The sequence below is a fragment of the Nymphaea colorata genome, chromosome 12, assembly GCF_008831285.2.
Source record: "Nymphaea colorata isolate Beijing-Zhang1983 chromosome 12, ASM883128v2, whole genome shotgun sequence".
In the NCBI taxonomy this organism is placed as follows: Eukaryota; Viridiplantae; Streptophyta; class Magnoliopsida; order Nymphaeales; family Nymphaeaceae; genus Nymphaea; species Nymphaea colorata.
In genome coordinates this window covers 6507045-6531937 of record NC_045149.1, presented here as the reverse complement: position 1 = coordinate 6531937, position 24893 = coordinate 6507045, and the positions used below count along the sequence as shown (strand labels likewise).

Here is a 24893-nt window from a genome sequence, read left to right as displayed (position 1 = left end):
AATCAGAGCAATGGGAAGCTCTTGCTCTGCATTGATCATTTCGTTATTTCGCTATCAAAAGTTGCTCGAGAGTCTTCGAGTTTTTCTATGTTATCGATATTTTAGTGGTACTGCAGCTTTAACGACAAAAAGAAGGAAGATGCACAACATCATCAACGGTCTCGTTGCTTTGCCAATCAGATCTTTAAATCTGTTTTCTTAATGTACTTAATAAAACGTGTTTTTCATACAAAACCTCAAAAGTTCATAGCAGAGTCCTTAAGGGAGCTGGTGCTGGTGCAACAGTCGGATGAGAGCTGGTAGGTGTTAATTTTTTATTTGAAATTGTCAAAACATCAACTCAAGGAAGCTATCAACACAAAGTTGAAGCACGACGGAAAAGGTACCTGAGGCACCAACGCGAACCATGCCATATGGAGGAGATAAAAGGATTGAACGAGAGTTCGACTTTCTAAATGGTAGGATCAAATAACTTTAAAAATAAACAAGTTAAAGCACAAGAATCTGTTGAGAAACAAAATCAAATGAAACATGATCCACTTACTCATCACAAACGAGTCAAAAGTCCCTTGTAAAAACTTTTGATTTAAAATTTAAATAGATCTTCAAAAGTGCAAAAAGGAGCTAAGTTCCATCTCGTTAATAGAAGATGAAACCTAAAAACCAGTTTTTTTTTCAAGTCTCTTGGTTTCTCGCCAATCAAAGGCCCCCCCTTCTTATAAAACTCGCTGGATTCCGCTCGGGATGGGGTCACGGACCGGCTCCTGTCGATATCCAAAGTTGGAATCATCGGAAGAACTCCTGCCCATGGTCAAGAGTGCAGATGCGCAGATCCACGCTTTCGTGAACGAGACATGATAAAACAATGAGCACCTTCATCTCAGGCCTCTCCTCTAATGGCGGTTTTCTGGGACCGCCGATGTTTGCAACTCTGCCACCATTTCTCCAGTAAGATGCGTCCATCCCCCTTCCTCTTCATCCGATTATTCACATCTCAGGAGCTTCACCCGACATTTCCGTTTCCTTCTCATGGTACCTATAAGAACTCAAAATATGGGGAACCTAATCTCACAACCATTCTCATTGATCAGCTTTTGCCTTCACCTTGTTGTTCGCTGCCTTCCACTTCTCACTCATTGGCGCTTACTCGAGTGGAGCAAAATCGCATCCTAATGGGTTTGTCCAGAATGGTGAAAACAGGCAGGCTCTTCCTTCTCAGAAGGTTCTTTTCCTATCTGGAGCTTTCTCTCCTTGCAGATATCATGAAGTTTCTAGCAAAGCACATAGATGGGTCATCGGCATTTCTATTCTTCAAGATGGTCTTCAAGTGCCATTTCCCGTGCTTCTTTCAGGACTGTTGCATCCTTGCTCATCATCTTTCTAGGAAAGGAATGAAATTGCTCTGTCAAGACGTGCTCTCTTACATGGTCGGGCGAAGCATAGGTGATAATGCTTGTGACTTTTTTGAGTTTCTTTGCGCAACTTTCGATTTGTATGGTTCGGATGTATCTGTGTATGATTCGCTTCTTAGAGCCTATGTGCGTGCTGGATTGGTTTCAATGGCAGTCGATACACTCAGTAGGATGAGGAATATAGGAGTTATGCCCAGCCCGTCTGGCCTTAGCATCCTTATTAGTTCTCTGTTCAAGTTGGGTGATTGTGCCGCTGCCTGGAGATTGTTTAGGGATAGTTTGGCTAAAGGACCTCAGCCTAGCATTCGCACTTTGAATAATATCATTCTTGGTTCATGCGGAAATGGCGATTTGGAAAGAGGGAAGAGCCTTTTGGCAGTTATGCATAAGTATGGCTGTCATCCTGACGCTTTCACTTTTAATATTGTTATTAACTCCTGCTGCACTGGTGGTCGTATGTCAGATGCTTTTGATTTATTAAGTTTTATGAGAAGTAGTGGCTGCAATCCAAACACGATTACATATAATACATTACTAAATGGAGCTTGCAAAAGAGGCAACATGGCTGAAGCGAGAAAAATATTTGACAGGATGACACTAGAAGAGGGGATTTCACCTAATGCTGTCACATACAACACGCTCCTTTGTGGCTATTGTAAAGTTGGTGACATTGATGAGGCTAACGCTATATATGTTGAAATGCTTGAGAAAGGCCTTTCACCCGATAGTTTTACTTTCAACATTCTGCTCTCCGGTTGTAGCAAATTTGGGAAGAAAGAGAATGCGGACAGAGTTTTAAGGAATATGCTGGAAAGGTGTGTTCCTCCTGATTCTTGCACGTTCAATACACTAATTTGTAGGTGCTGCTGGACAGGACGAATGGAGGAAGCTATCGAACTTTTCCACTACATGATAGATAAGGGTGTTTCCCCGTGCCTGGTCACGTTTAATACACTTATTGCAGGTTATGCCAGAGGTGAGCAAGTAGAAGAGGCTTTTGCTGTGTACCAGGAGATGCTGAGGTTTGGATGTCAACCATCACATGTTACCTATAACTCGCTGCTGATGAGCTTGTGTAGGAAAAGCAAAATGGATGCTGCTGTCGAACTTGTGTCAGATATGTTTGACAAGGGGTGGCATGCTGATAAAGTTGCTTTTACAATAATGATTGATAATTATTTTCGACTAGGGGATGCTGCAAAAGCCTTTAATCTCTGGAAGAAGATGGAAGATGAAAATGTCTTTCCGGATGTCATTGCTTATACCGCTTTCATCAATGGCCTTTGTAAAATGAATTGCATGACTGAAGCATTTCAGTACTTTCTTCAGATGTCAAGAAGAGGCCTTGTGCCCAACAATTATACGTATAATGCTCTGATCGATGGGTACTGTAAGATTGGCAACTTATCTAAGGCACTTGACTTGGAGACTGAAATGAAGAACAAAGGACTTCTGCCTGACTTGTTTACAAAAAATATCATCATTAATGGCCTCTGTAAGGTGGGCAAACTTAAGATGGCAAAGACCACATTTATTCATTTGCATAATGATGGCCTAGCCTCTGATATTGTCACCTACAATACTCTTATTGATGCTTACTGTAAGGCATCTGATATGGTTAATGCAATGGAGTTTGTGAACAAAATGTCCTTTGATGGGTGTTGCCCTGATATTGTTACGTACAATATATGGATTCATGCACTTTGCAATAGCTATATGACAGCTCAAGCCTTGAAGATGCTTGATGAAGTTGTTTCACTAAGCATTGCCCCAAACACGTTTAGCTACAATACCATCCTGAATGGTATCTGCAAGGATGCACTTGATAGGGCTCCTATCGTGTTTGGTAAACTGCTGAAGTTGGCCTTTGTTCCAAATATTGTTACAGTAAATGTGTTACTTACGCACTTCTGCAAACAAGGCATGCCTTCAAGGGCATTAAAATGGGCAGAGAAGTTGAGTCAGCTGCCTATTGCCTTCGATGGTGTTACTCATAATATTCTAGAAATGGCCCAGGTTTCTGAGTACAGAGTTGATGAAAAGTCAAAAATTACAATCAAATGTTTATTTTTGGATTTTTTAATGCATCTTACCTTTCAACTGTTATTGGCAGAAAGAAGACATAAAGAAGAGACAAGGAAAGAAAATAACTTGTCAATTGTTTTATCTGGTGGCAGTATATTGAGTGGCTAACTATCTACAATCTGAGAGTTTAACCCACAGTCTGGCAAAGCTGATGAATTGAAATTAAAGAAACTAGCGTACAGGAGCTTGAAACCCTATCTGCAGAGATGGTTGCACTCTGTAGCGTTTCATATAAGAATTTAATATCTCGCTGTATTTCAGGGTAGATAATTCTGTTGGATAATTTCCTGAAGAACCCATTAATAAAGTTTACTTGGTTAAGGTTATGAGTTTCGACATATTGTCTTCTGCAAAGTTGATGGTTTTTCTACACCCTTTGACAGCCAACATGTCAAACGGATTCTCCCTGATGACAAGATATGCCCCCTGGAATCTGAAAGAGCTGCAGCTGCTTCTTCTAGGGGTTGAACGAAGTGATTGGCAGATTTAGCTTTGTTCAGTGTGACAGGAGAAGCGGTTCAAGGAAGAAAATATCCATATAGCATCTTATTGTGCCAAGGGTATCCTCTTTGTTGATATTTACAATTCAAAAGTATGGATTTATTTATTTAAATTCTTGTACATACTAGATACAGCTTGTCCTTCATTTGCTGCAGTTAATTCAGCCTTACATTACTAATTGTGCAGCGTGAGCATCCAAAGTACCATAGATGATGATGATGTTCCTTTAACAGCTCCTTTGGTCTTCCAGCTTGTTGGTTATGTCAAGAAACAGAAAAGAGTAAACAGCATTTCCTTCTGGCTGCTTGACGCTCCTCCTGGGCATGTTGCTCTGGCATGCATTGCTGGCAAGGTTCCTCCAAAAGCAGATGAATCCCACTGTATGATGCATGCAGAGTGACATCTTCTTCGGTGACCAATGTCCTGAAGACAGTATCTAGGAGTCATCTGAACTTAGACATATATGAACCATTTAGCCATTGGACACCACATGATAAAGTAGGTATGCTCTTTTTCTGTCTCATGTCTATATCTCACAGCTGACATTTATTATGTCTGAATCATGAATTTCCGTACATTCCTCGTTAGCAGTGAATTAAAGTCATAAAGGATTTGTGCTGACTGATAGCTGCAAATGCATGTCATTTTCAATGCAGAAGCGAATTCATTTTTCATAATTCCTTGATGACCATAGTGGAAAGGTGAGAAGATTGTTGAACTCCTTTTCTGACTAATGGGAAATAAGTACACAAATCTCATATCTTGTTTATGTTGTGCTAATACTGTTCTGCATACTATTTGGTAATATAGCAGAAAGATATTTAGAAGATTGTGTATCTTAAAAAGTTGTATTAAAGTAAGATATATGTTGCTTAGTTCTTGAATGGAGGTACTGATACATTGATAGGTTAAATACAAAGCATACCTTAATCTGTCAATACCGCATGATTCTGCATCCAACTTATTTATTTAACTTTTAATAGCTTTGGGAGGTATCAACTTGGGTCAGAACCAAATAGCTGGCATACTTTTTGAATAGTGTACATGGTTAGTTCATTCACTTCAGGAGTGCTTCATAGTAGTGACTTCTCAGAGCTGCCAGTCCTGTCGTTTTTCCTGTTTGCTGTACTTGTGCTAGTATTGGATGTCTAGACTCCAGATCAACCAACACCTCTCTTTTATCATTTAGTCTCTTGTTTTTTAAAGAGAACCAAGAGCTGGAACCAGTTACATCAGGGCTTCGTTCTGGGCTTGGCATCTAGGAACCACTTATTATGGTTCATGAACAATAAACATGCTGGCACAAGTTGGTTTTGGTATGTAGTTTATCCCCTGCATGCCATCAGGTTGGGGTCCATGCTGCCTTAGGTTTGGACTCTGTCCTGGATATGGTAAGAGGGCCATTGGCACATAAATGTGAATTGGACCTTTTTGGCAAAAGACTAGTATTTAATGTTCTAAACTCGTTTGAATCACACATAACTTTTCTCAATTTACAATGATGCCATGAAAACTTTGTTAGGGTCTTTCCTTCAAATGAGGTAGGCTTTCATTGGCATGTTCATTTCACCAGGTCTGGAGAATTAATAAAGGAAATAGGAGGGTGTGTGCTACTGTGTTTATGGAGGACAGAAATAGCTGGATTGAAACGTCCATGTACCTTGGTCCAGCCAGTGTGTAGCCGAGTCTTTATGTGGATGACAGCTGGTTTGGTGATTACGTAGGATGATATGTGTATCATACAATGAAAGGTGAATTCCTTTTTTATGCATAGTCACAAATACCAGGTTTTTTTTCGGAAAGTTTTCTCAGAAGTTTTTTAAAATCTTATTTTTCTCGAGGAATCTCGGAACATAGGATAATAAAATGCTAACAAATTCTTACCTTTATACTATTTTTTCTTAGAAAATGATTAAGAAATATCTGTGGAAATTTTAATTATAAACAAACAAAAAAAGTATGCATTTAAGCTGTATATTTCTCTTGAAAAAAAGCGGAGTACAAATATTATGATGTTATTGCAATATTTATTTTTTGATGAATCTTTATCAAACCCTTGGATTAAAAGCCAAAACAGATCGAGCATTTGATGGAAACATTGTGCCTGCTACTCTGATATATCTTCCTTCTCTGTTTGACAAATGCAGATGGTGCCATTGTTTAATTTCTCTTTAACTAATGTTGCTTTTGATATGCATGGGGAAGCCAGGTATTCTGAACTCATCTATGAGCTTCTCATCAGTTGTGAAGTCATTTAAGACCCAAATGATTACTGGGAGCCTTTTATGGAGACTGTGGATGGTATTACAAGGTAATCTTGCTTCTCTAAATGATGTTTCCATGTTTCTAGTTCATATTGATCAATGCGTCTTGATCCTTGGGATATAATTTAGGTGCCAGTGTTTCTCGAAAGCGTAAAATCCCAATCTTGAACTTTTCTTCAGATACCAGTATGATATAATTGCACCTGGTATGTCCTCCCAGCTACAAATGGAACTTGGGGTTAAATTTGTTGGTTTCAAATATGTACCCATTCTGCAAGCTTATGCAAGTCGGTATAGTCGTACTTAGATTAATATATCCTACAAGGTGATGGAATGTCATTAATGTCATTTTAATCGATCAATTTATCTGCTTTCTTTAATTTTTATCATATGTTTTTATATGATCCTTTTTCATGCTTGCTACATTTGGCAGCAATAGGATTCTTGCATTTCTGGTAGGGGCTACATAGACATCCGTCACAAGAGGGTTTTACTGCATTATTCCGCAGAACAAACGTGGTAACAGACGTGTTGGTATTTGGTCTCTCGTTTATGTGATTAACAATATGGATGCTACGCTTGATTTAGCATTACAATCAGATATTTCTAGTAGCCTGCCAATAAACCATTGCATAGCAATCGAGGGGGAGGGTGGAATTCATCACAGAAGCGTTCTTTGAAATTCAGATACATGATCCTCAAACTGGATGGGACCATGCAACACCACCCTTGTGACTGTTACCATCAAACAGTATAAAGATGGAGTCTTCTCAGATGGTGAGTCCTTTTTCTCATTGAGTGGAATTATTACTTAATAGGTAATATGAGCTATTTTATTTGGAGATCAAGTTGCTTGTGATTGATGTGGACCTTTGGAAAAAATATGATCCAATAGTGCATCTCAAATTACCCCTCCTGACCTTACAGAAACTGTATTTCTGTAGGTTTTCAGTTTTGTATAATTTGGCTTTCCCTCTAAATTGGATGCTTTACAAACTACATGCAGTTAACATAAGATTCAAGTTGATGCAACTTGGCTTGTGATTATGATCAAAACAGGAGCCATCTTTTCATTACTTGCAGTATTTTGTGGTGTGGGAGGCCGAAGACATAACTGTGCTAAAACAATCTTACTGTTCTACTTAGTGCTCTCTTTGTAACATCCAGCTTCTTGACATCAGAAACAGTTTATGAATTACAATTTTAGCCCTAGAAGTTCCTGAACCCTATTATGTTTCTATGCGTATATTGCTAAGACACTATATCAGAATTTGAAAATAATAATGCATATTAAAAGTTTATGACCTAGTCTTGCTCATGTTTCGAACCAGACAGAAAATAGATGGCTCAGTGTTTGGGGCTGTAAGCTGCGCAACAGTCTACCCTAAATACACTGACGAATTGGGTGGTGTATGCATCATTGAAAATCATGCTGTTGTGAATTGTTTGTTTATCTATTTATTTATTTGTTTAATTCCTTTTACTGCTATTACTGATGTGATTAGTTAACTATGTGGCTCAAATTGAGTATGATTCACTGGAATGCAATAGAAATCGGCAAACCAAACTTAGTGATCCTTTTGAACTACGATTCAAGTATTATCATGAGTGCTAGAGTGAGCTCTTGCAGTGGTGATACTCATTATTATTTTAATCATCAATACATAAACTGTACACTCAAATGATATATCGAAGATCTTGTTATGATTTTCATTGTACTCAATAGTTGTGCTAAGGCTATGACTATTTGCCTTCATTAGGTTCTCACTATGTAATGAATTGCTCGTTGATTGGGCGGTTGAAAGGATGGAGGGTCATATACATTTCCCCTATGCACTTTTGTTTGTACATACTTTTACAGTTTTATGGTGTTTGAGACTAAGACTTGAGAATCATGGCTCTCCAACATATGTATAAAGTAATGTTTGTATGAATAAGTGTTTTTCCTTAGCAACATTAGCTGCTAGGACAGATCGTGCTACCTGTAAATTATGCAGGTAAGTTATCTATACACAATAGACAGATCGGACCTACGCCAACCATGTAGGTTGTTCTGCTTTCGCTACAATATATATATATATATATATATATATATATATATATATATATATGTGTGTGTGTGTGTGTGTGTGTGTGTGTGTGTGTGTGTATTCTACATCTATTTCCTTTTTGTCTTTTGTTGTGTATGACATTGGAGCGTTACACTCTTTCTCTCTCTCTCTCTCTCTCTCTCACACACACACACACACACAGATGGACTGCTCTCTGCTTGATACTAAGCCTGATTACTTTTCCTGTCCCTTGAATTTTTGGTGAGACCTTAGTCCTGCAATTTTTTAGGGCCTGCATATGTATGTGTTTGCTCATTTGCATGTGGTTATGTAACTTGTTGAATCATTTTGATTGGCTGTCAATACTATTCATTCCTTCTAAAACTGTCTGTTTGACTTTGTGTCCTGGTTATAGCCTGTAATACAATGATCCAACTGCATCAATTTATGTGATGGGATGAAGACTGTTTAAAATGTCACGTGGCTTTGAAGCACGAGGATTCACATTGGCTTATTGGAATTAGCTCCCATTCTGTGCGTTCTGTTGTTATGCTTTGAGATATTTGGTTGTTTTCGTAGTTTGCATTTGTTTGCATTTTTTTAAGCATCCCAGGTTTTTCTGCGTCAAGTGCCATCAACCTAGCATTGATGAATCTTGTTAATGGACTGCTCTGCTTCTCGGTATTTGGAAACCCAGTACTCCTTTCACTTGCCCTATTAAAAGTTTAAACTTTAAAACATGAAGTGTGCATGACATGTTCTTTGGTGTAAGTTCCTTGTCTGATGTCAAGGGAAGAACAATTAGTTTATATTGTTGTATTTCTTTTATCGCTGTGCTGGAAAGCTTTCCTAAGACATTGTTAATCTTTCTTTGCATCATCTAGGTGCTCCCTACTATTGAGCTGCCACTTGGATGGGAATGGGTTGACGATCGGAATGTAGATATGTCATCATTAAAGAATATCAACGAGTGTTGTCTTCATTAGTTCTTGAAAGTACTAAAGCGGCCTTATTTTTTAGTCATGAAAAAACTTTACAGCATGTCAGACAAAGGGAGTGTCAGATAAAAAATAGTGCCAGTAAACAGATCCTTGGATTTCTGAAACCGGCAGAAAGTGTCCCATTCTCTCTCTCTAGCCTGACAGCTCCTGGAATGTTGGAGATATTGCTGAAGAGCCCTCCTGATGCAATCGAATATTCATGGATTTCACTCTCTCAGAGTTACATTAAGTCAAAGTATTACCTGTCGTCTCTCATTGAGGCTGAGTTCCTTTGAAGATGCATCTTCTCACTTACACGTTGTCTAGAAAAGTGAGGAAATGAATGCCTTATGCTCCAACCTCTCTTTCTCTAATTTTTTCACCAATTTTGCTGTAATGAAAGTTTGTTTAATTGGTCAGTAGTTGTGAAGTAAATTAGAAAAGGATAATGCAGAAGGACAATGGTACAAAAAAACATGTAAGTTCTGAAGTGAAGCTTGATGGATAAAAATTTCTCCATTTTTGCTGCAATGGAACTTTGTTTATTTTGTATTGAAGTCGTACAGAAGAAAAGTATTACTGGAACGCATCGATCCAGATGGGAAGCTTGATATCGAAGTGTTTGAACAGCAACTTCGACAATATGGATTCCGGAAATGATCAATATAGAAACGAGAGTGAGTTTGGAAGTTCGAATGATGTAAATGCGGGATTTTTCTTTTAAAATTTATAACTTCTGTGAATTTTTGTTAACTTTTGCGTAAGAACGAGGTATAAAATTCGAATTGGCACACGGTTTCTATTGCCCTTTATATATTTAAATTTTTCGACAAAAAAAATTCCCGAGGTTTACCCCAAGACAAGCAAGTTCTTGAAAAGACTTCCAAAGTAAACATTTCTGAGAAATTCCCGATAACAAGGTTCTCGACCTTTCTTGTGGGCATCTCTTTTTTTGTTTTGTATGTTCAATTTAGAAGAAAAGTCTTATTTTGGCCCAATATTTGTTTAATTTCCGATTACTTTTTTTCTTCCTGTGCGAAACAATCACTTTATCGGTAATCTAGAAGTTAAAAGAAAGGACAAAGCAATCTGATCTCCTGATGACTTTCGAATTTCTTTTGACAACGTCTTAATCTCTATCCGATGCCTTTGATAATCAAGGCCACCGCAGGCACTTTGCTTTCTCTTGATCATTTCGTCGTTCTGGCAGCAGTAACTGTAAAAAGTTTGTCTAATGTTGTAGGTGGATGGAAAGTTAACAACCCATTATTTGGAAAAATGGCTTGAAGGCCTTCAAATTCCCCTTACATTCGGCGTTTGGACTATTTGGGCATAAAAAATGGCAGTTGTGCACCCTTCAACCTAAGTAGTATGTTCCATCACTTAAGACAATGAGGCTTTTAACTCGCCAGCTATGCCCGTTTACATTATTGGTATTTTAATGAAAGTGCAGTACCCACCATTCAAACACAATGTTGGTCTCTTTCCCCAATAAATGTTCACTTCCATTTTCTTTCCATAAATCTAATCACAACTCCATATATGCATGATATATGCCTGCCATGAGAATAGAGGTACAATTTGTTGGATCTAGAAAGAAAGAAGAGTTCTTGAAAGGTTAAAGATAACTAATCTCTCTGCAGCAAAGATAGGAGACGTTCTTATGCCTTATCAATAACAATAGTTCTTATGTTGTCATTGGTAGAGCCAAAAATTTTTCGTGAGAGGAGCCAAATTAAAGTTTCTAAATTTTAACAAATAGTATTTTTCAAAATTTTTATACAAAACAAATAAAATTTAGTTTTTTTGTTTGAGGTGGGGTCAAGACTCAAGCTAACCCTACCTTAGCTCCCTTGTTCTTTACATGGCATCTCCATAATCACAGAAACCAAAAACGGCGATGTTAATAGGCCTAATCCATCAGTTTGGACGCCCTTCATGCAACTCTACTGCAAAAGAGTCCTGAAGAGGAAGCAAACACGCCTGATTCATCACTGCAGCCCATGAGATTCGGCCTTAATCCTTCCCATCCAATCTTGGCTCATCCTTATATGGGCGTTTGAATGACACCCTAAAACCAAGTTTTTCTAGTGAATGGATGTCATCAAAAACTTGGTTTAGGAAAAACTCGGTTTTGCAAAACCTGGTTTCGTCCATGAACACAAACCAAATGTTTAAAGCCATGGGTTCGACCAGAAGGAAGGGATTACCATCCCCTATAGTCTTTCTCACTTCGAGAGCGTCAAGAGGAGCATGACCAAAGAAGATGACCATCATCATTGAGCCAGAAAGGGGACGGTCAGTCATCCATCGTTCGTTCCATATTCAACATTTCAACTCTTCTGATTTTCCTGTATTTTGTCCCTCTTTCTCTACCTTCGCTTCTTTTCTTATACAGTGAACAAACAGACAAAATGGAAATCCCTTGAAAAAGAAGTTTTGGTGACAAAGGAATCACCAAACAACAAGAAAAGAGACAAGAGAAAAACTGGGGAACAAAGTAAGAACAACAACCAACAAGAACAATAATCAAAACAACAAAAAAGCAGGGAGAGTGAAGGAAAAAGAGCTAGTAATAAGCGTAAGCATAAGTCATCAGTCGGCCAATATGGACGTCATCCTTGACGATGCATCCCACTGAGATTACATTCGTTGCTGACTTCCTAAATATTCGTTTGTTGCGCTCTTCCCTGATCCCACGAATAGACCTGGACCAAGTAAATCGTCAACTACTACCAGTTGGGTGAAGGTGAAAAAAGAAGGAGCTGCCTTGGGAAGAGGGGTGAGGGAAGGACGTGGGGAAGGAAAAGCCAGGTCGTTGAAAGCATGGGACAAGCAAAAAAAAGAAGCAAGTAAAAACCATTGGCATGAGGAGAAGAGCTAGAGAGCCTAAGGGCATGGCGAGGGAGCTGAGGAATGACAGACCCAAAGGCAGCACAGTAACATGAGGCAAAGGTAAAGGTAAATAAGACAGAGAACGAAAGGAGGCAGATGGGGGCAAGTGGGCCAACCAGAGGAAATGTAGCAGGGCAGAGATAATATTCTTTGATGTGGGATGCAGGACGAGCAGGGCAGAGGGCATGGCAGATATGAGGGGCGGAGAGGGCATATTGGGTTTGTGGTGTTTTTGCAATTGTGTGGTGAATGAATGTTGATAGATAATGTTTACTTATCACAAGTATATAGAGATGAAATCAACCTTATAAACTTAGTATTGTAATATGTAAATTGCCAACATTCATCAGTCCAAAACGCAATTGCAAAAACACCACGAACCCACATACATCTCTCTCGCTCTCTCTTACACTCAAAGATGCAAAAGAGAAAATGAAATTGAAAAGCCGCTTTTCATTTCCTGTTTCTTCACTGTCCAAGGAAACAAGCGGAGAGAGAGAGAGGGTACAGAAAATCGGTTATGGAACAAACGGTCGATGACTGTCTTCTTCCTGGCTCGATAATGATGGTCATCTTTTTCGATTATGCTCCTCTTGACGCACTCGAAATCGGAAATACGGCAAGGGATGGTAATCTCTCGCTGCTGGTCGAACTCATGCTCCTCTGGCTAAAAAGTGATGGAGGAGTATGGGTTCGACCAGCAGGGAGGGATTACAGTATTTCCCACTTCAAGAAATAGCATAACCGAAGAAGGTGACCATGATCATCGAGCCAGGAAGGAGACGATCATCCATCATTTGTTCCATATTCATCCCTTATGATTCTCTTGTAGTCTCTCCCTCTCCCTCTCTCACTCCACTTCCTGCCTTGTATAGTGAAGGAACAGGAAATTAAAAAGTGGCTTTTCTACTTTCGTTGCTCTTGTGCATCTTGGTGTCTATAACAGAGAGAGAGAGAGAGAGAGAGAGAGAGAGAGATGCACGTAGGTTCATGGTGTTTTTGCAACTGCATTTCGAATTAATGAATGTTGGTCGACAAGGTTTACATGTTACATTGTTTCGTAACATGGAAAGATGAAGCGCTAGGTGGCTTTTCTTTAAAAAAAAATTTCTGTCGTTTATTCTACGGTTCCTAAGAGAGGCCACTGCCTCCTCCTTATGTCTTTTAAGGTTCATAAGCATGCATCGTGACCTATTAAGGTTTAAAGGAAGAGTGCACTGAAACAGTGATTATTCCAAGATTTAAACACAAGTCTTTTTAAGAGTAACCATCTTACCAGGAAGTGCGCTACAACCCCTTGAGATTTTTTTTTAGCATTTTTTTGTTATAGCCGTTCTGTCTTCGATAATGAGATATTCCGTGGATCACTTGTGGAGAAGTCAAAATTTGAAGAAGAGAGTTTCAATACTAGGCTTGTACCCATAACAGTAAATGTAAACTTCATAGCTCCACGTGTCGGTGAAAACCTCTTTAACCAACGTTCACCTCTGGATGTTGGTGAAAATGTGTACTTATGAACGTTGGTAAAAGTCAACTTTCACGTATGTTTTGTTTTCCACCTGGCTATGAAACCATCTTTTTTTAATAGTGTGGGGTTTCTTTCTACTGCCTAATTATGAAAGGAAAATGCATTGTACAAATTACTCTCTATTCATTTGCAGGTTCACATTACATGGACACGAGCAAGCATAAATACACACGTCATCCTACACAATTGCCTATTTCATTGCACAAGAAGATACTAAAGGCAGGAATTTAAATATAACCAAGGAAATTATTCAGGATTGAAAAACAATCAATTATTTGATATCAGTGCCAAGCCACTCAATTGCATCTACCAAGCTGAGTCCACCTTTCGACTAGATAGTTCAATGTAGCAACAAAAATAAATGATCTTCAATAAAGTTTACTGGGTAGATAGCAAGTCTTTTTAATAATAAACGAAACAACTATGTCAATTTTTTTAGAGCAAATACATGTTTAAGAATGAGAACGTTCTATCTCCATTTTCTTTCTCCCACTTTTTTTCAATTTCTTTAATTTGTAAGAAAGGACAATTAGAACAAACATATTTATTTTAAGAGTGATATATATATAGTGAAATATGGTTTTGGTGACCTAACAGTCATCTAACCAAGGCTATCTATCTAAAACAGATAGATGGTTGAGTGAAAAACAAGGAGAAGCTGATGTAAGTTAATATTAAATGACAAAAATATATGTTACTTTATTGTCGTTCTTTTTTCTTAATAGTTGGATCGAGCGATGCAGATTAGACGGTTGGGTGAATATAAAATGTCATTCATACAGAGAGAGAGAGAGAGAGAGAGAGAGGAAGAAAAGAAACAGTCATGCAGTCTAGGCAGTACATGTTGTTGTGCTCACCGTGGAAGTTCTAGTTGTTGGTGGCGGAGGTCATGCTGGAGGAAAGGCGTCAGCCATGAAGCAAAGACACTTCTTCTTCTTCTTCTTCTTCTTCTTCTTCTTTTTCTTTTTCTTCTCCTTCTCTCTCTATGCCATGTTGTTTTTATTCTCATTCTTCATTTCGTTCATTCATACTGATGTTTTTATACCAAACAAAAATCACAATGAGAAAAATTAATTGGAAGCTTGAATTGAGAGCTCGAGGGCGCTTCAAGAGTCAGCTACATTCTTCGCACTGAGGCTCTCAGTTCTATCTTCTAATGAATTCCTCTAGTTGTGATCTTTGTTTCATATGCAAACATCATTATGGATGAGCAGAATGGAGGATGGGAAGAAAAGCAACAGCGCAGAGAAAGAGAAGAAGAATAAAAATATGAAGAAGAAGAAGAAGAAGTGTCAAGGACCTCCATGTCAGAATCCTCTCCTTCAGGTGACATTCTTCACCAACTGCAAGTTTCATGGTGAGTCCAACAACATGTACTGCCTGGACTGTATGAATGGCTCTTTGTGCTCGACTCGCATCATCACACGCAAAGGCTGCCATTTCATACAGGTCTCTCTCTCTCTCTCTCTCTCTCATTTCTTCATCATGATACTGAGTTTTCATTCATACGATATATTCGTGACCACATCAAATCCAACTTGCAGATGAAATGAAGAATTACATTCATGACAATCCAAATTAAATTTATTTTCAACATAATTAAAGAGCTGTAAATTGAGATCCACACAGTTTGACAAGAGAACCAAGGCAGAATGTGATCTTTGGATCTTTGTTTTGTTATTAATTTGAATATGACAGGAGTAAGATTACAGCCAACGGCGGTGGATATCCGATCGCCTCCTTGGTAGCCCGATCTACAAATATACTAAGACCGAGTTAGAGATTATGTGTACATCCTTTGAGGGTGTTTGGCAATAGTAGTATACTGTTATTGTTACAAAAAATAGACCCCTTTGAGTTTGGGGTCATTTGGCAGAAACGGTATATGACTGTTTCATCAGCCAAATAAATCCATAATGTATATAGTTTAGGTAACAGTGTTATTCTATCAACTCCGATGCATTCACTCTGACCACCACATTTAATGTTCGGGAACCAAAACATGTATTTTCTGGCACTATAGGGCTAGGGACTCTCAACTCAAGCTCTTATACCTCAGTTGGTCATATGAGCTCGGTCTTTCCAAGGCGCCTCAAGCCTTCTGTTTTCTCACCGCCGAGCAGACCCAGACCCTTTTGAATCCCAAATTTGGCACTATAGGGCAGGTTCATGGAATACATCATGCAAACAACAACCAAAACAGTGTGAAAACATAAAATCCACAAAAGCCAACAGAGAGTTCTTCTGAATCGAGAAAAGAAATCTAGATGACAATCCACCTAAAGAAAAAGGTGAAACGACACATTGTGCCGCAACAAAAGGTGGGGAGAAGGGGAATGTTGACGACAGATTCAAGACATGTGTGACTCTTGAGCGACACGACTGCTTTTGACGTGCACCATCATTCCTCCTGCAGATATATATAGAGATCTTAGCATGCCACCGATCGAGAATCTCGTGTCATTTTCTCTTTCCATTTGGTCAAAATTCAAACAAGAAAAGGAAAGCAAGCTTTTTGCATTTAAAATAAAATCCGTGAGAAGAAGGGATATAGATAGAAGGAGAAAGAGAGGCAAAGATTTGCAATCTTCAAAGATTTGCAATCTTTCCACATTATCTTTCCGTCTTTTCTTCTTGATGCCGTCGACATAACCATATATAACGCCTGAAGTTAAGCATGCTCAAACCCTCTCATGTAAAGCCATAGCAGAGTAATCATCCCCAGATTTTTGCATTTAAAATAAAATATGAGACAGATGAACATCTTGCCTCTTAGACCCCGAAGGCAATGGAGGATCTTCAGGTTCCGGGTGGTAAGAATGAACTTCTCACTCACGATGTTAATGCATGTTCATAACAGAAAATATCAAGATAATCTTATGTGATAAAAGAAGAGTAGTGTTATGTAATGAACAAAATGAAGGAAAGCCGCAAACGTTTCTCGAGCAATGTCATGTGAAGAGTCAAACACGAAGGTGGTTAGTCGAACCCGCAGGCCAAGGCCCCTGCTGCCCCCTTCCTCTGCCTCTGGCTGAGCCAGAGTGCAAAGACTCCATGATAACGTAACGAGGAATTGAAATAAGCTCGGTGTCCGACAATGTTGGATGACATAATCTTTAATAATGGTCGATCAAAACATTATGTGACGGAAACACAAGCAACGGTTTATAGTTTGGTGATTTTTGTGTTAGTAAAATGTTAGGGAGACCCATTCTTCCCGCAGGCTTGAATTGGAATGGTTTATAGTATATTGACAGTTTATAATGCATTCAGCAATGATCTATAAATAATATATTTTGCTTTACTTTTTAAATATTCAGCCAACCACCGCTAGATTTCAATTTTTCATATCAAAGCAACAGCCAGATTTCAACTTTTCATATCATACTATGTGCATAACATGGGAATTGAGGTACAATTTGTTCGATTCAGGAGGGAAAAGAACTCGAAAAGCTAAAGATTTAACAAATCGCTGTACCCCTTCAAAAATGAATATTCCTCATAGTAAAGGAAACGGAATAATGTTTTTGACCTTAATGATGAGCAATGTGTGATGGGGAAGCGGTCCCCTTTTGATTGCCATGAGGTGTACAACAAGTTGAGCTAACTCAGGTTAACTCGAATTCGCTTATAAAAACTCGACTTAGCTGGACTCATTTATAAACGAGTCAAACCGAGCTCAAGTTTAAATGTATGTTTGAAATGTTAAACGAGTCCAGTTCGAAATGTAAAAACTTGACTCTTTTAAACTGGGTTCGGCTAGACTATGTAAATGTGCCATGAATGAAAGATTTTCTGTTGTTAAGTTTCTCTTTAGGGAATATTTAGAAAGCACAATATGTGCATTCTTTCTGTTAGATGGCCGTTCATAGTTGAATCAGCCAAAAGAAGAAAGCTAAACGAGTTAATAAGTTAAACAAGCCAATGTGTTAAACGAGTTAAAAGAAACAAGACATGTTAAATAACAGAAATGAGTCAAACGAGTCAAGCGAGTTGAGTTCAAGGCTACATCATCGAACCGAGCTTAAGCCTGTTCTTTGGAGCTCAACTCAAGATCGAGCTCTAGTTTTTTTTAGTCAAATCGAGCTCATGCTCGGGCCCGAGATCGATTCAGCTCATATGCTGCCCTATCCATGTGGCCTAGCCTAATTGAGGTCGGCGATGGCTGAAGAAATTCCAGTGCAAGGGAGCTCCAACATTATATTCATCCTAAACATACGTTGTATATAAAAAGAGTGCTTCAGTTTGAATGAGTCAAATTCTACGTCTAAGTCCTTCTTCGCCATGTTTGGATGGCTTCAGTCCAAGCGAAAATTGACTACAAGTTAACCGTATGTTTTATGCTTGAAGTTTTTGAGCTTGGGATTTAGGCTGCCTGACGCGGCCAAGCGGATCATTATTGGAAAATTCCGACACCCTTGAAACCTATCAAAATCACGTACTGCGATCATGCTAGAGTATTGCCCATGCTCTATTTCGTCAATAAGTTTTGAATTTAAATTATTCTTGGGAATATTAGTATATGCTTTGGGTTGGGTTTGGACTTTAGTCCTTATTCTGGTTCTAGATCTCTTGTTACAGTTAAGTTCTTGTTTTGGGGCTTCTGGCGGGAAGAGCATGGTTGATTGAGTAAATGAAAATTAGTTTCTCATAGTTCAGTAGCTCGGCAATATTTGTGATATCTTATAGGTTTTTTTTTTTTTTTGGGGGCATCATGTGAGCAATTTGCATTACTGTCAAACCATTCTATGTGGTTTAACGATCTAAAGCTGTAGGAACTTTGAATCGTAGTTGAGATTGTTAGGCTTGAATTTATGAGGATATAAGGGTCTTTCTAGATTCGGATTTTTTTTTTAAATGTACTGGTCTTTAGGCTTACATGGATAATGATCCAAATCTCAACGAGTTTAGTGGCTTAAAGGGCCTACTGTAGCTGGGTAATCGAGTGAAAGCTCAGTTGGCAGTTCGGCTGTCTGTCATGAACTGGACTGCAAATAGTGGCAAGTGTGATACTCCAGTTGAGTGTATTGTAGGTCGACCAGTTCCCCGAAGGGACCATGGGGCAGGGGGAAGGGGGTGGGGTAGCTTGGTTTCTCCTCCATCTGAACAAGTATAATTGCTGCCAATTCAAATTTCAGAATAGTTCTTTACTTGCATATTGATGCAAATTCGGCCTGCAAATTTTCAGACCACTAAAACTAGATTATCTAAGAAAAACTCGAAATAGCAAGATAATATGAGCTCATTGTTAACTATTCTTTGAACGGACAACAGTCACAACTTCCAAGATGTCCACCTTCCTCACCTGATGAGCACGATTTTAAAATATGAATAGTAAACTCGCGGCACAAGTAGATCAAACAATGTTTCACAACTATTTTAAAAGAAAAAGGTTGCGTGGAACAAATGGATCAAACAATGTTGTGTGAGATAATTTCCAGTTTTCCTTGTTGAATACGAGACCAGCGAACGAAGTGATCAGAATAACACCAGGATCAGCTAATAACAAGTGAAAACCGACTGAAAGTAGCAGGTCTGTATGAGTTTGGAAGTCGTTGGCAGCCCAAAAATGTGAGGAGAGGTACATTTAAAGGGTGTTTTGACCGTGGCCCTGTAAATGCAGCATTCTGTTCCTTGCACCAAATGCTCTCTTGGATAAGCACAGGAGCAAGGATGGATTCTGACTGAATTGTGTCCGATGCTGCTGCCTTTTAGTTGTGAGCTGCTGAAACAAGCCCGCGGGAGGAGGCCTCCAACTTTTATTAAGTGGAATGTTTCTAACACATGATCTAGACAGCTTTTGATTGTTTGAGTCTGCCATACCTTTAGTATCGCAAAATGTACAAATTGATTTATACAAAATGCATCCACCAGCTCCCCTGCCAACAGCAGCTACTTTCTCAGAGAAAACAATGACAAAGTGAAAACCAGCCATGAGTTTAACCACATCGATTAACATAATTCAAATTTTCCTGAAGAAAAACCTATTTCCTGCACCTGGGGGTAATGATCGTACACCATGACCCCCAACTTCAAGAGTGTCTATGTCACATGGGTGTGGGGTGCTGATGCTGGTGCGAATGCAGATGCGGATGCTGCAATTTTTCAAAAAAAAAAAATGCTGCAATTTTTCAAAAAAAAAAAAAAAAAAAGTGCAGGTGTAACGCTGATATATATGTGTGTGTGTATATGTATATAAATCGTTTGTTGCATTGTCATTTAACTGTTTGGTAGTCTTATTTATCTATATTTATATCTAAACTTTTTGTATTAGAGATAGTTTAGTTACTTGTATATTTAAAATGGGAGTTTTGACATGCTTCAGCTGACTGAACGGGATGTGCTGTGTCAAAGAAGCACCAGCATCGACAAGGGTGTGGCAGCCATTCAGAAGCACCCATGTGGCATAGCTTATGAAGGTTACAGCAGAAATGCGTGAACAGTTCTGCCACTTCCAGTACATATTCTATATAAACAGAGTGCTTCTTTTTGAACGAGTCAAATTCTACGTCTAAGTCCATATTCACCATGTTTGGATGGCTTCAGTCCTAGACAAAATTGACAACACGTTAACCAAATGTTTTATGGTTGAGGTTTTTAAGCTTGGGACTTTTGCTGCCAAACGTGACCAAGTGGATCATTATCAACAATTCTGACTCCCTTGAAACCTATCAAAATCACGTACTGAGATCATGCTGATGTATTGCCATGTTCTATGATTCATCAATAAGTTTTGAATTTAAATTATTCTTTGGATTATTAGGACATACTTTGGGTTAGGTTTGGACTTCAGTCCTTATTTTGGTTCTAGATCTCATGTTACAGTTCACATTAGGTTAAAGTCATTTCCTTGCCTGTATAAGTTCTTGTTTAGGGACTTATGGTTATGGGAGGAGGATCTTGGTTGATTTGATAAATGAAATATTAGTTTCTCATTGTTTGGTAGCTCGGCAATATTAGTGACATCTTATAGTTTTTTTTTTTTGGTGAATCGTTTGAGCAATTTGCATTACTGTCAAACCATTTTATGTGGTTTAAGGATCTAAAGCCATTGGAACTATAAATTGTGGTTGAGATTGTTAGGCTTGGATTTATGGGGATAAGGGCCCTTCTAGGTTCGGATTGACTTTGAAAACATGTACGGGTCTTTAGGCTTACATGGATAATGATCCAAATCGCACTGAGTTTAGTGGCTGTTAACACCCCAAATTTTTCCACATCAAAATTGAAGCAATGTGAAAATTTCACAAAAGAATTGTGAAAATTTGCAATTTCAAAGCCAATTTCGAATCTAAAGAACAATTAGATTCAAATCGTGAATTTAACCCGATACACGAATCCCAATGTAGGATTACGAGTCCAAATTCAATTGCAAATGTCATTTGAAATCCAAATCCAATTGCAAAATGCAAATTTTGACTTAGATCCAAGAATTGGATCTAATTCAGTCTAAAATGCTACGTGGGACCCACGTGTGGGCCCCACCTAGCCCGTGTGGTCAAGAGCCCTCCCCAGGGGCCATGCCCCCCTCCATGTCAAAAAAAAAATAATAAATAAATATTTTCTCTCAAATTAATTGAAGAAAAGTCATTTTCAAGAAGAAATAAAGGAGAAACCTAGGAAAAGAGAGACATAAATGTCTCTCTCTCTTCTTTAACCATATCCTCCTTAAAGAAAAAAATCATTTCCAAGGAAGCAATTACTAGACTGGTCAAACTCACCTAACCTACTTAATCCAAGTAGGTTTGACCCGGGTGCACTCAAATGTGGTGCCAATTCCAGCTAGGTTCGGTCACAATGGGCTCAACATAGTCAAAACGTAAGTCTGTCTCATGATCCAATTAATGGACGAAAATAGACTTTGACCGAACCAAACCCACTTTGACTAAACTCAGTCAAAGTACAATTTAGCTCAATTAAGAGCTTTCTTGACCCAAATTTATCAAATTACCTCAAATAAAGTCAAACTACTTGCAAATGAGCTTTGACTTTGGTCAATTGGTTGAAATTGATCAATTTGGATAATTTTGCCCTTCTGCGGTCAACTTAAGATTAAAAAGCCTAAAATGGTTTATGAAAGGCAAATAAACATTTGAATTTGTCAAATGCATGAATCAAATACCAAATTTAAATTGAATTTCTCAAGTGAAAGTTTGATTCAGTTGAAATCCATTTTCAATCAAGTTTTGGACGAAAATACCATTTTCGAACCAAATTTGATAAAATTTTTAAATTTTATTAAAATTTAAATTTAATTATCATAATTCAATGGCATTTGGAGCTTAGTAACTAGGTTTTAACCTTATAAGCTCGATTTCAAACAAAAAATAAATAAATAGTACAAAATAAGGGCAAAACCCTGTGCAAGGGCATTTTCATCCAAAATTTTGGTCAAAATGGTCACCTAGGTCTGAACCCAAGTTGACCAAACCTAGCCCAGCCCACCTAGCTCGTGGAAATGGGCTGAGAAATGGTCAATTAGAGCCTTTAAAGTCTATTTAACTCATTTTACAAGTCCCCAAGGTCTTAAGTAAGTTCCCAAGGTGAGTTAAGAAGGTGGTTGAACCCACCTCCTCCTCTATATAAACCTCCCCTTGGCCACTAAGAGGGAGGACGAAATTTTGGAGCATTCTATCAAATTGCTGCAGCCAAGGAGCTAGGAGGGAGAAGCCAAGGAAGAGAGAAGAGGTTCGTCCAAGCCCCCTTCCCCTTTTTCTCCCATTCTCTTCTTCACTTTCTTCTATTCTCCCCATTGATTTTGCTAAGTTAGGGTGCTTAAGTGAACCCTTACTTAGGATTTTCGTGGTGAGAAGCCCTCTTTACCACTCCAAATTCCAGCAAGCAAGCTATTTCTTATTCTAGCTTTGCTAAGCTTGAATCCACGGTTGGATTCTTGCTTAGGATTGCTTGGGTTAGAAAACAAGTGAAGACGAAGGACAAACATCAAGACCGACCGCAAGGTAGGTGATCTTAACTCACTTCTCTTCTACTTTAGCTTATTGTTGATTTATTTTAATTCCAGCAATTCGTGGGAGGGTTTATTTTCATTTGCTTACGGCTGGGAGTGATGTCCAGCTAAGGGAAACCTACGCTTCAATGTACATGTTAATGCATAATGCATGCATATGTCGGTTTTTCTTAAATATGATCCCAAGTATCAAATTTTGAAATGGGCCTCAAGGCCACGTCCCTTTCAAAGGAACCAACTTAATACCATTTTGAACTCCCTACCATGAGAGAATCCCACGGTGAGAGAGTGATTTTGCTACATCACGTATGATGAAAATGCCTATAAGGGATGGATACGTTTTTATGAATGTGATCCACCCTTGCATGGCGAAATGATGGACGAATAAGCTTGAGTATTGTTTTATTTTCTTTCTTATTCACAGTCATTTTGATTCATGTCTTTCAATTTAATTAATCAAGGGTAGTAGGGAAGATTTGAAACAAGTTCTCAATCTTCCTACATAAAAGAACCCAGCCATGAATCATCATGATTCATGAGTCATGCGGTCCCTTGATAAAATTTCATTTTAAAAAGTAAGATACGTATATGTATACATTGTTATATATGTACATATATGTATCCGATTTCTTGTCAAAAATTACATTCCTCCCTTAAAATCAGGTTGGAACATGTTTCCAAACCGGTCTTTAAGGAAATGGGCCATTTTTATTGATTTTTCTAGTGCAAGATTATAAATTATTTTCATTTCATTTTTACTTAATTTCAGCAAACCCATACGTAAGATGTATGTATGTTGTTGAAATCAGACCATGTTTCATAGGAATTGGTTTAAGAATATCAAAATTTACATATTTGAAATACCAACCATCCTAGAATCATCCAAAGAAGTTGATGATTTCATTACTACGAAATCTGGAATTTGAATAGATTTGAAAAACTCATTGTTTCTATCTAAGAAACAAGTCCTTATTGGAATCAATGTCCACAATTTTCAGCTATTTAAATCAACACAAGGTCAGATTTTTAGCTATTTTGAGACAACAGTGGACGTCATCCATGTCTCCCATCCATTTCAAAGATTGAACTTGACATCATTTATATATTTTCATCATTTTGATAATTTTATGTCAAGCCTCAAGCTTATGGACTACATCTCTAATTCATGTGCTTAATCATATAATGAGCACATATAGAGAAAGTCCTACATTTTAATCAATCTTCATGTATAGATTGTATGACGTGCAATACGGACTTTGAGAGATTATGAGGGAGTGAAGAATGTATGTTTCATATGAATGAATCTTGATGGATTATGAGAGAGAGAAGAATGAATGTTCCATATAGTTTCCATTCTCGTTTCATGCATTCACTTTCACTCAAAATCAATGGCACCACATGCACATTCTCAAGAAATTAAGTGATTCAAATTTAAGTTGCAAAAAGTGACCAAGTCATATTGCAATGAGAATTTGTAAACTTCACTTAACTTCAAAAGAAAACACAAGCAATGCATTCATAATCTTTTGGCCAAAGTGCATTTGAAAAACAACATGTTTTCTAACAATTTGGAAGGTATGTTCTTTCAAAAGAATGAATTCTACAAATCACATGATTTGACAAAAGAAGAGTTCAAAATCAATTTTTATCATAAGATGATCATCATCATCTAGAGTTCACAACAAAGAACTCAATTCCAAATCTTCAAAAATCCTCAAGAATTATGTGTTTCAAATAACACCAAAACAAAGGTTTTTAAACCAACTTGAAAACCCCCAATATTCAAATTCATTTATTCAAAAAAATGAATTTCGGTTCTTGAATCCAAAACCTCAATGCATAAGCATATAGGACTTACATCAATAACTCGTACATGATCCAAATGATCCTTAGTCCTTGGTCTAATTACCCCTGTTAAAGGCGGCAGGAACGGTTGGACCTCGTACCGACGAGCGGATCCCTTTCTCTTGAAAATTTTCTCAAAACCCCAATTTTAAAAGAATTTTGCTGACTCGCATTTCGACCTTCTTGAAAAAGGAGTGGGGTGCGAACAGATGGCACACCCGGTGGGACCCGTCATTGTTTGTCTAAAGACTTATTTGGATCATATATGAGTTATTTTCACCAATGTCGGACATCAATTGCACAAAAAAAAAAAATTAAATTCGCAAAAATGCATACCGACATCATGTAGTGTACATTGAGGAGA

General features: G+C 38.1%; 1 protein-coding gene across 18 annotated transcripts; it reads left to right on the top strand.

Annotated features, from left to right (window-relative positions):
- Positions 1-655: 655 nt before the first annotated feature.
- On the top strand, positions 656-9824 carry LOC116265496 (pentatricopeptide repeat-containing protein At1g63080, mitochondrial-like). 18 transcript variants are annotated; one of them, XM_050080782.1, is made up of 7 exons: positions 656-4089; positions 4185-4500; positions 5572-5749; positions 6208-6309; positions 6392-6468; positions 6696-7039; positions 9198-9824. In XM_050080782.1, exon 1 carries the CDS (start codon positions 897-899, stop codon positions 3603-3605), a length of 2709 nt encoding a protein of 902 aa, XP_049936739.1. In that variant the 5' UTR covers positions 656-896; the 3' UTR covers positions 3606-4089; positions 4185-4500; positions 5572-5749; positions 6208-6309; positions 6392-6468; positions 6696-7039; positions 9198-9824. The 18 variants fall into 18 exon arrangements, 17 of the variants coding, with proteins under 17 accessions (XP_049936739.1, XP_049936745.1, XP_031501998.1 ...); XM_050080788.1 differs by having other exon boundaries at positions 656-2912; positions 3881-4089; positions 6208-7039; XM_031646138.2 differs by adding an exon at positions 4655-4699 and having other exon boundaries at positions 4185-4496; positions 6208-7039.
- The last annotated feature ends 15069 nt before the right edge of the window (positions 9825-24893 follow it).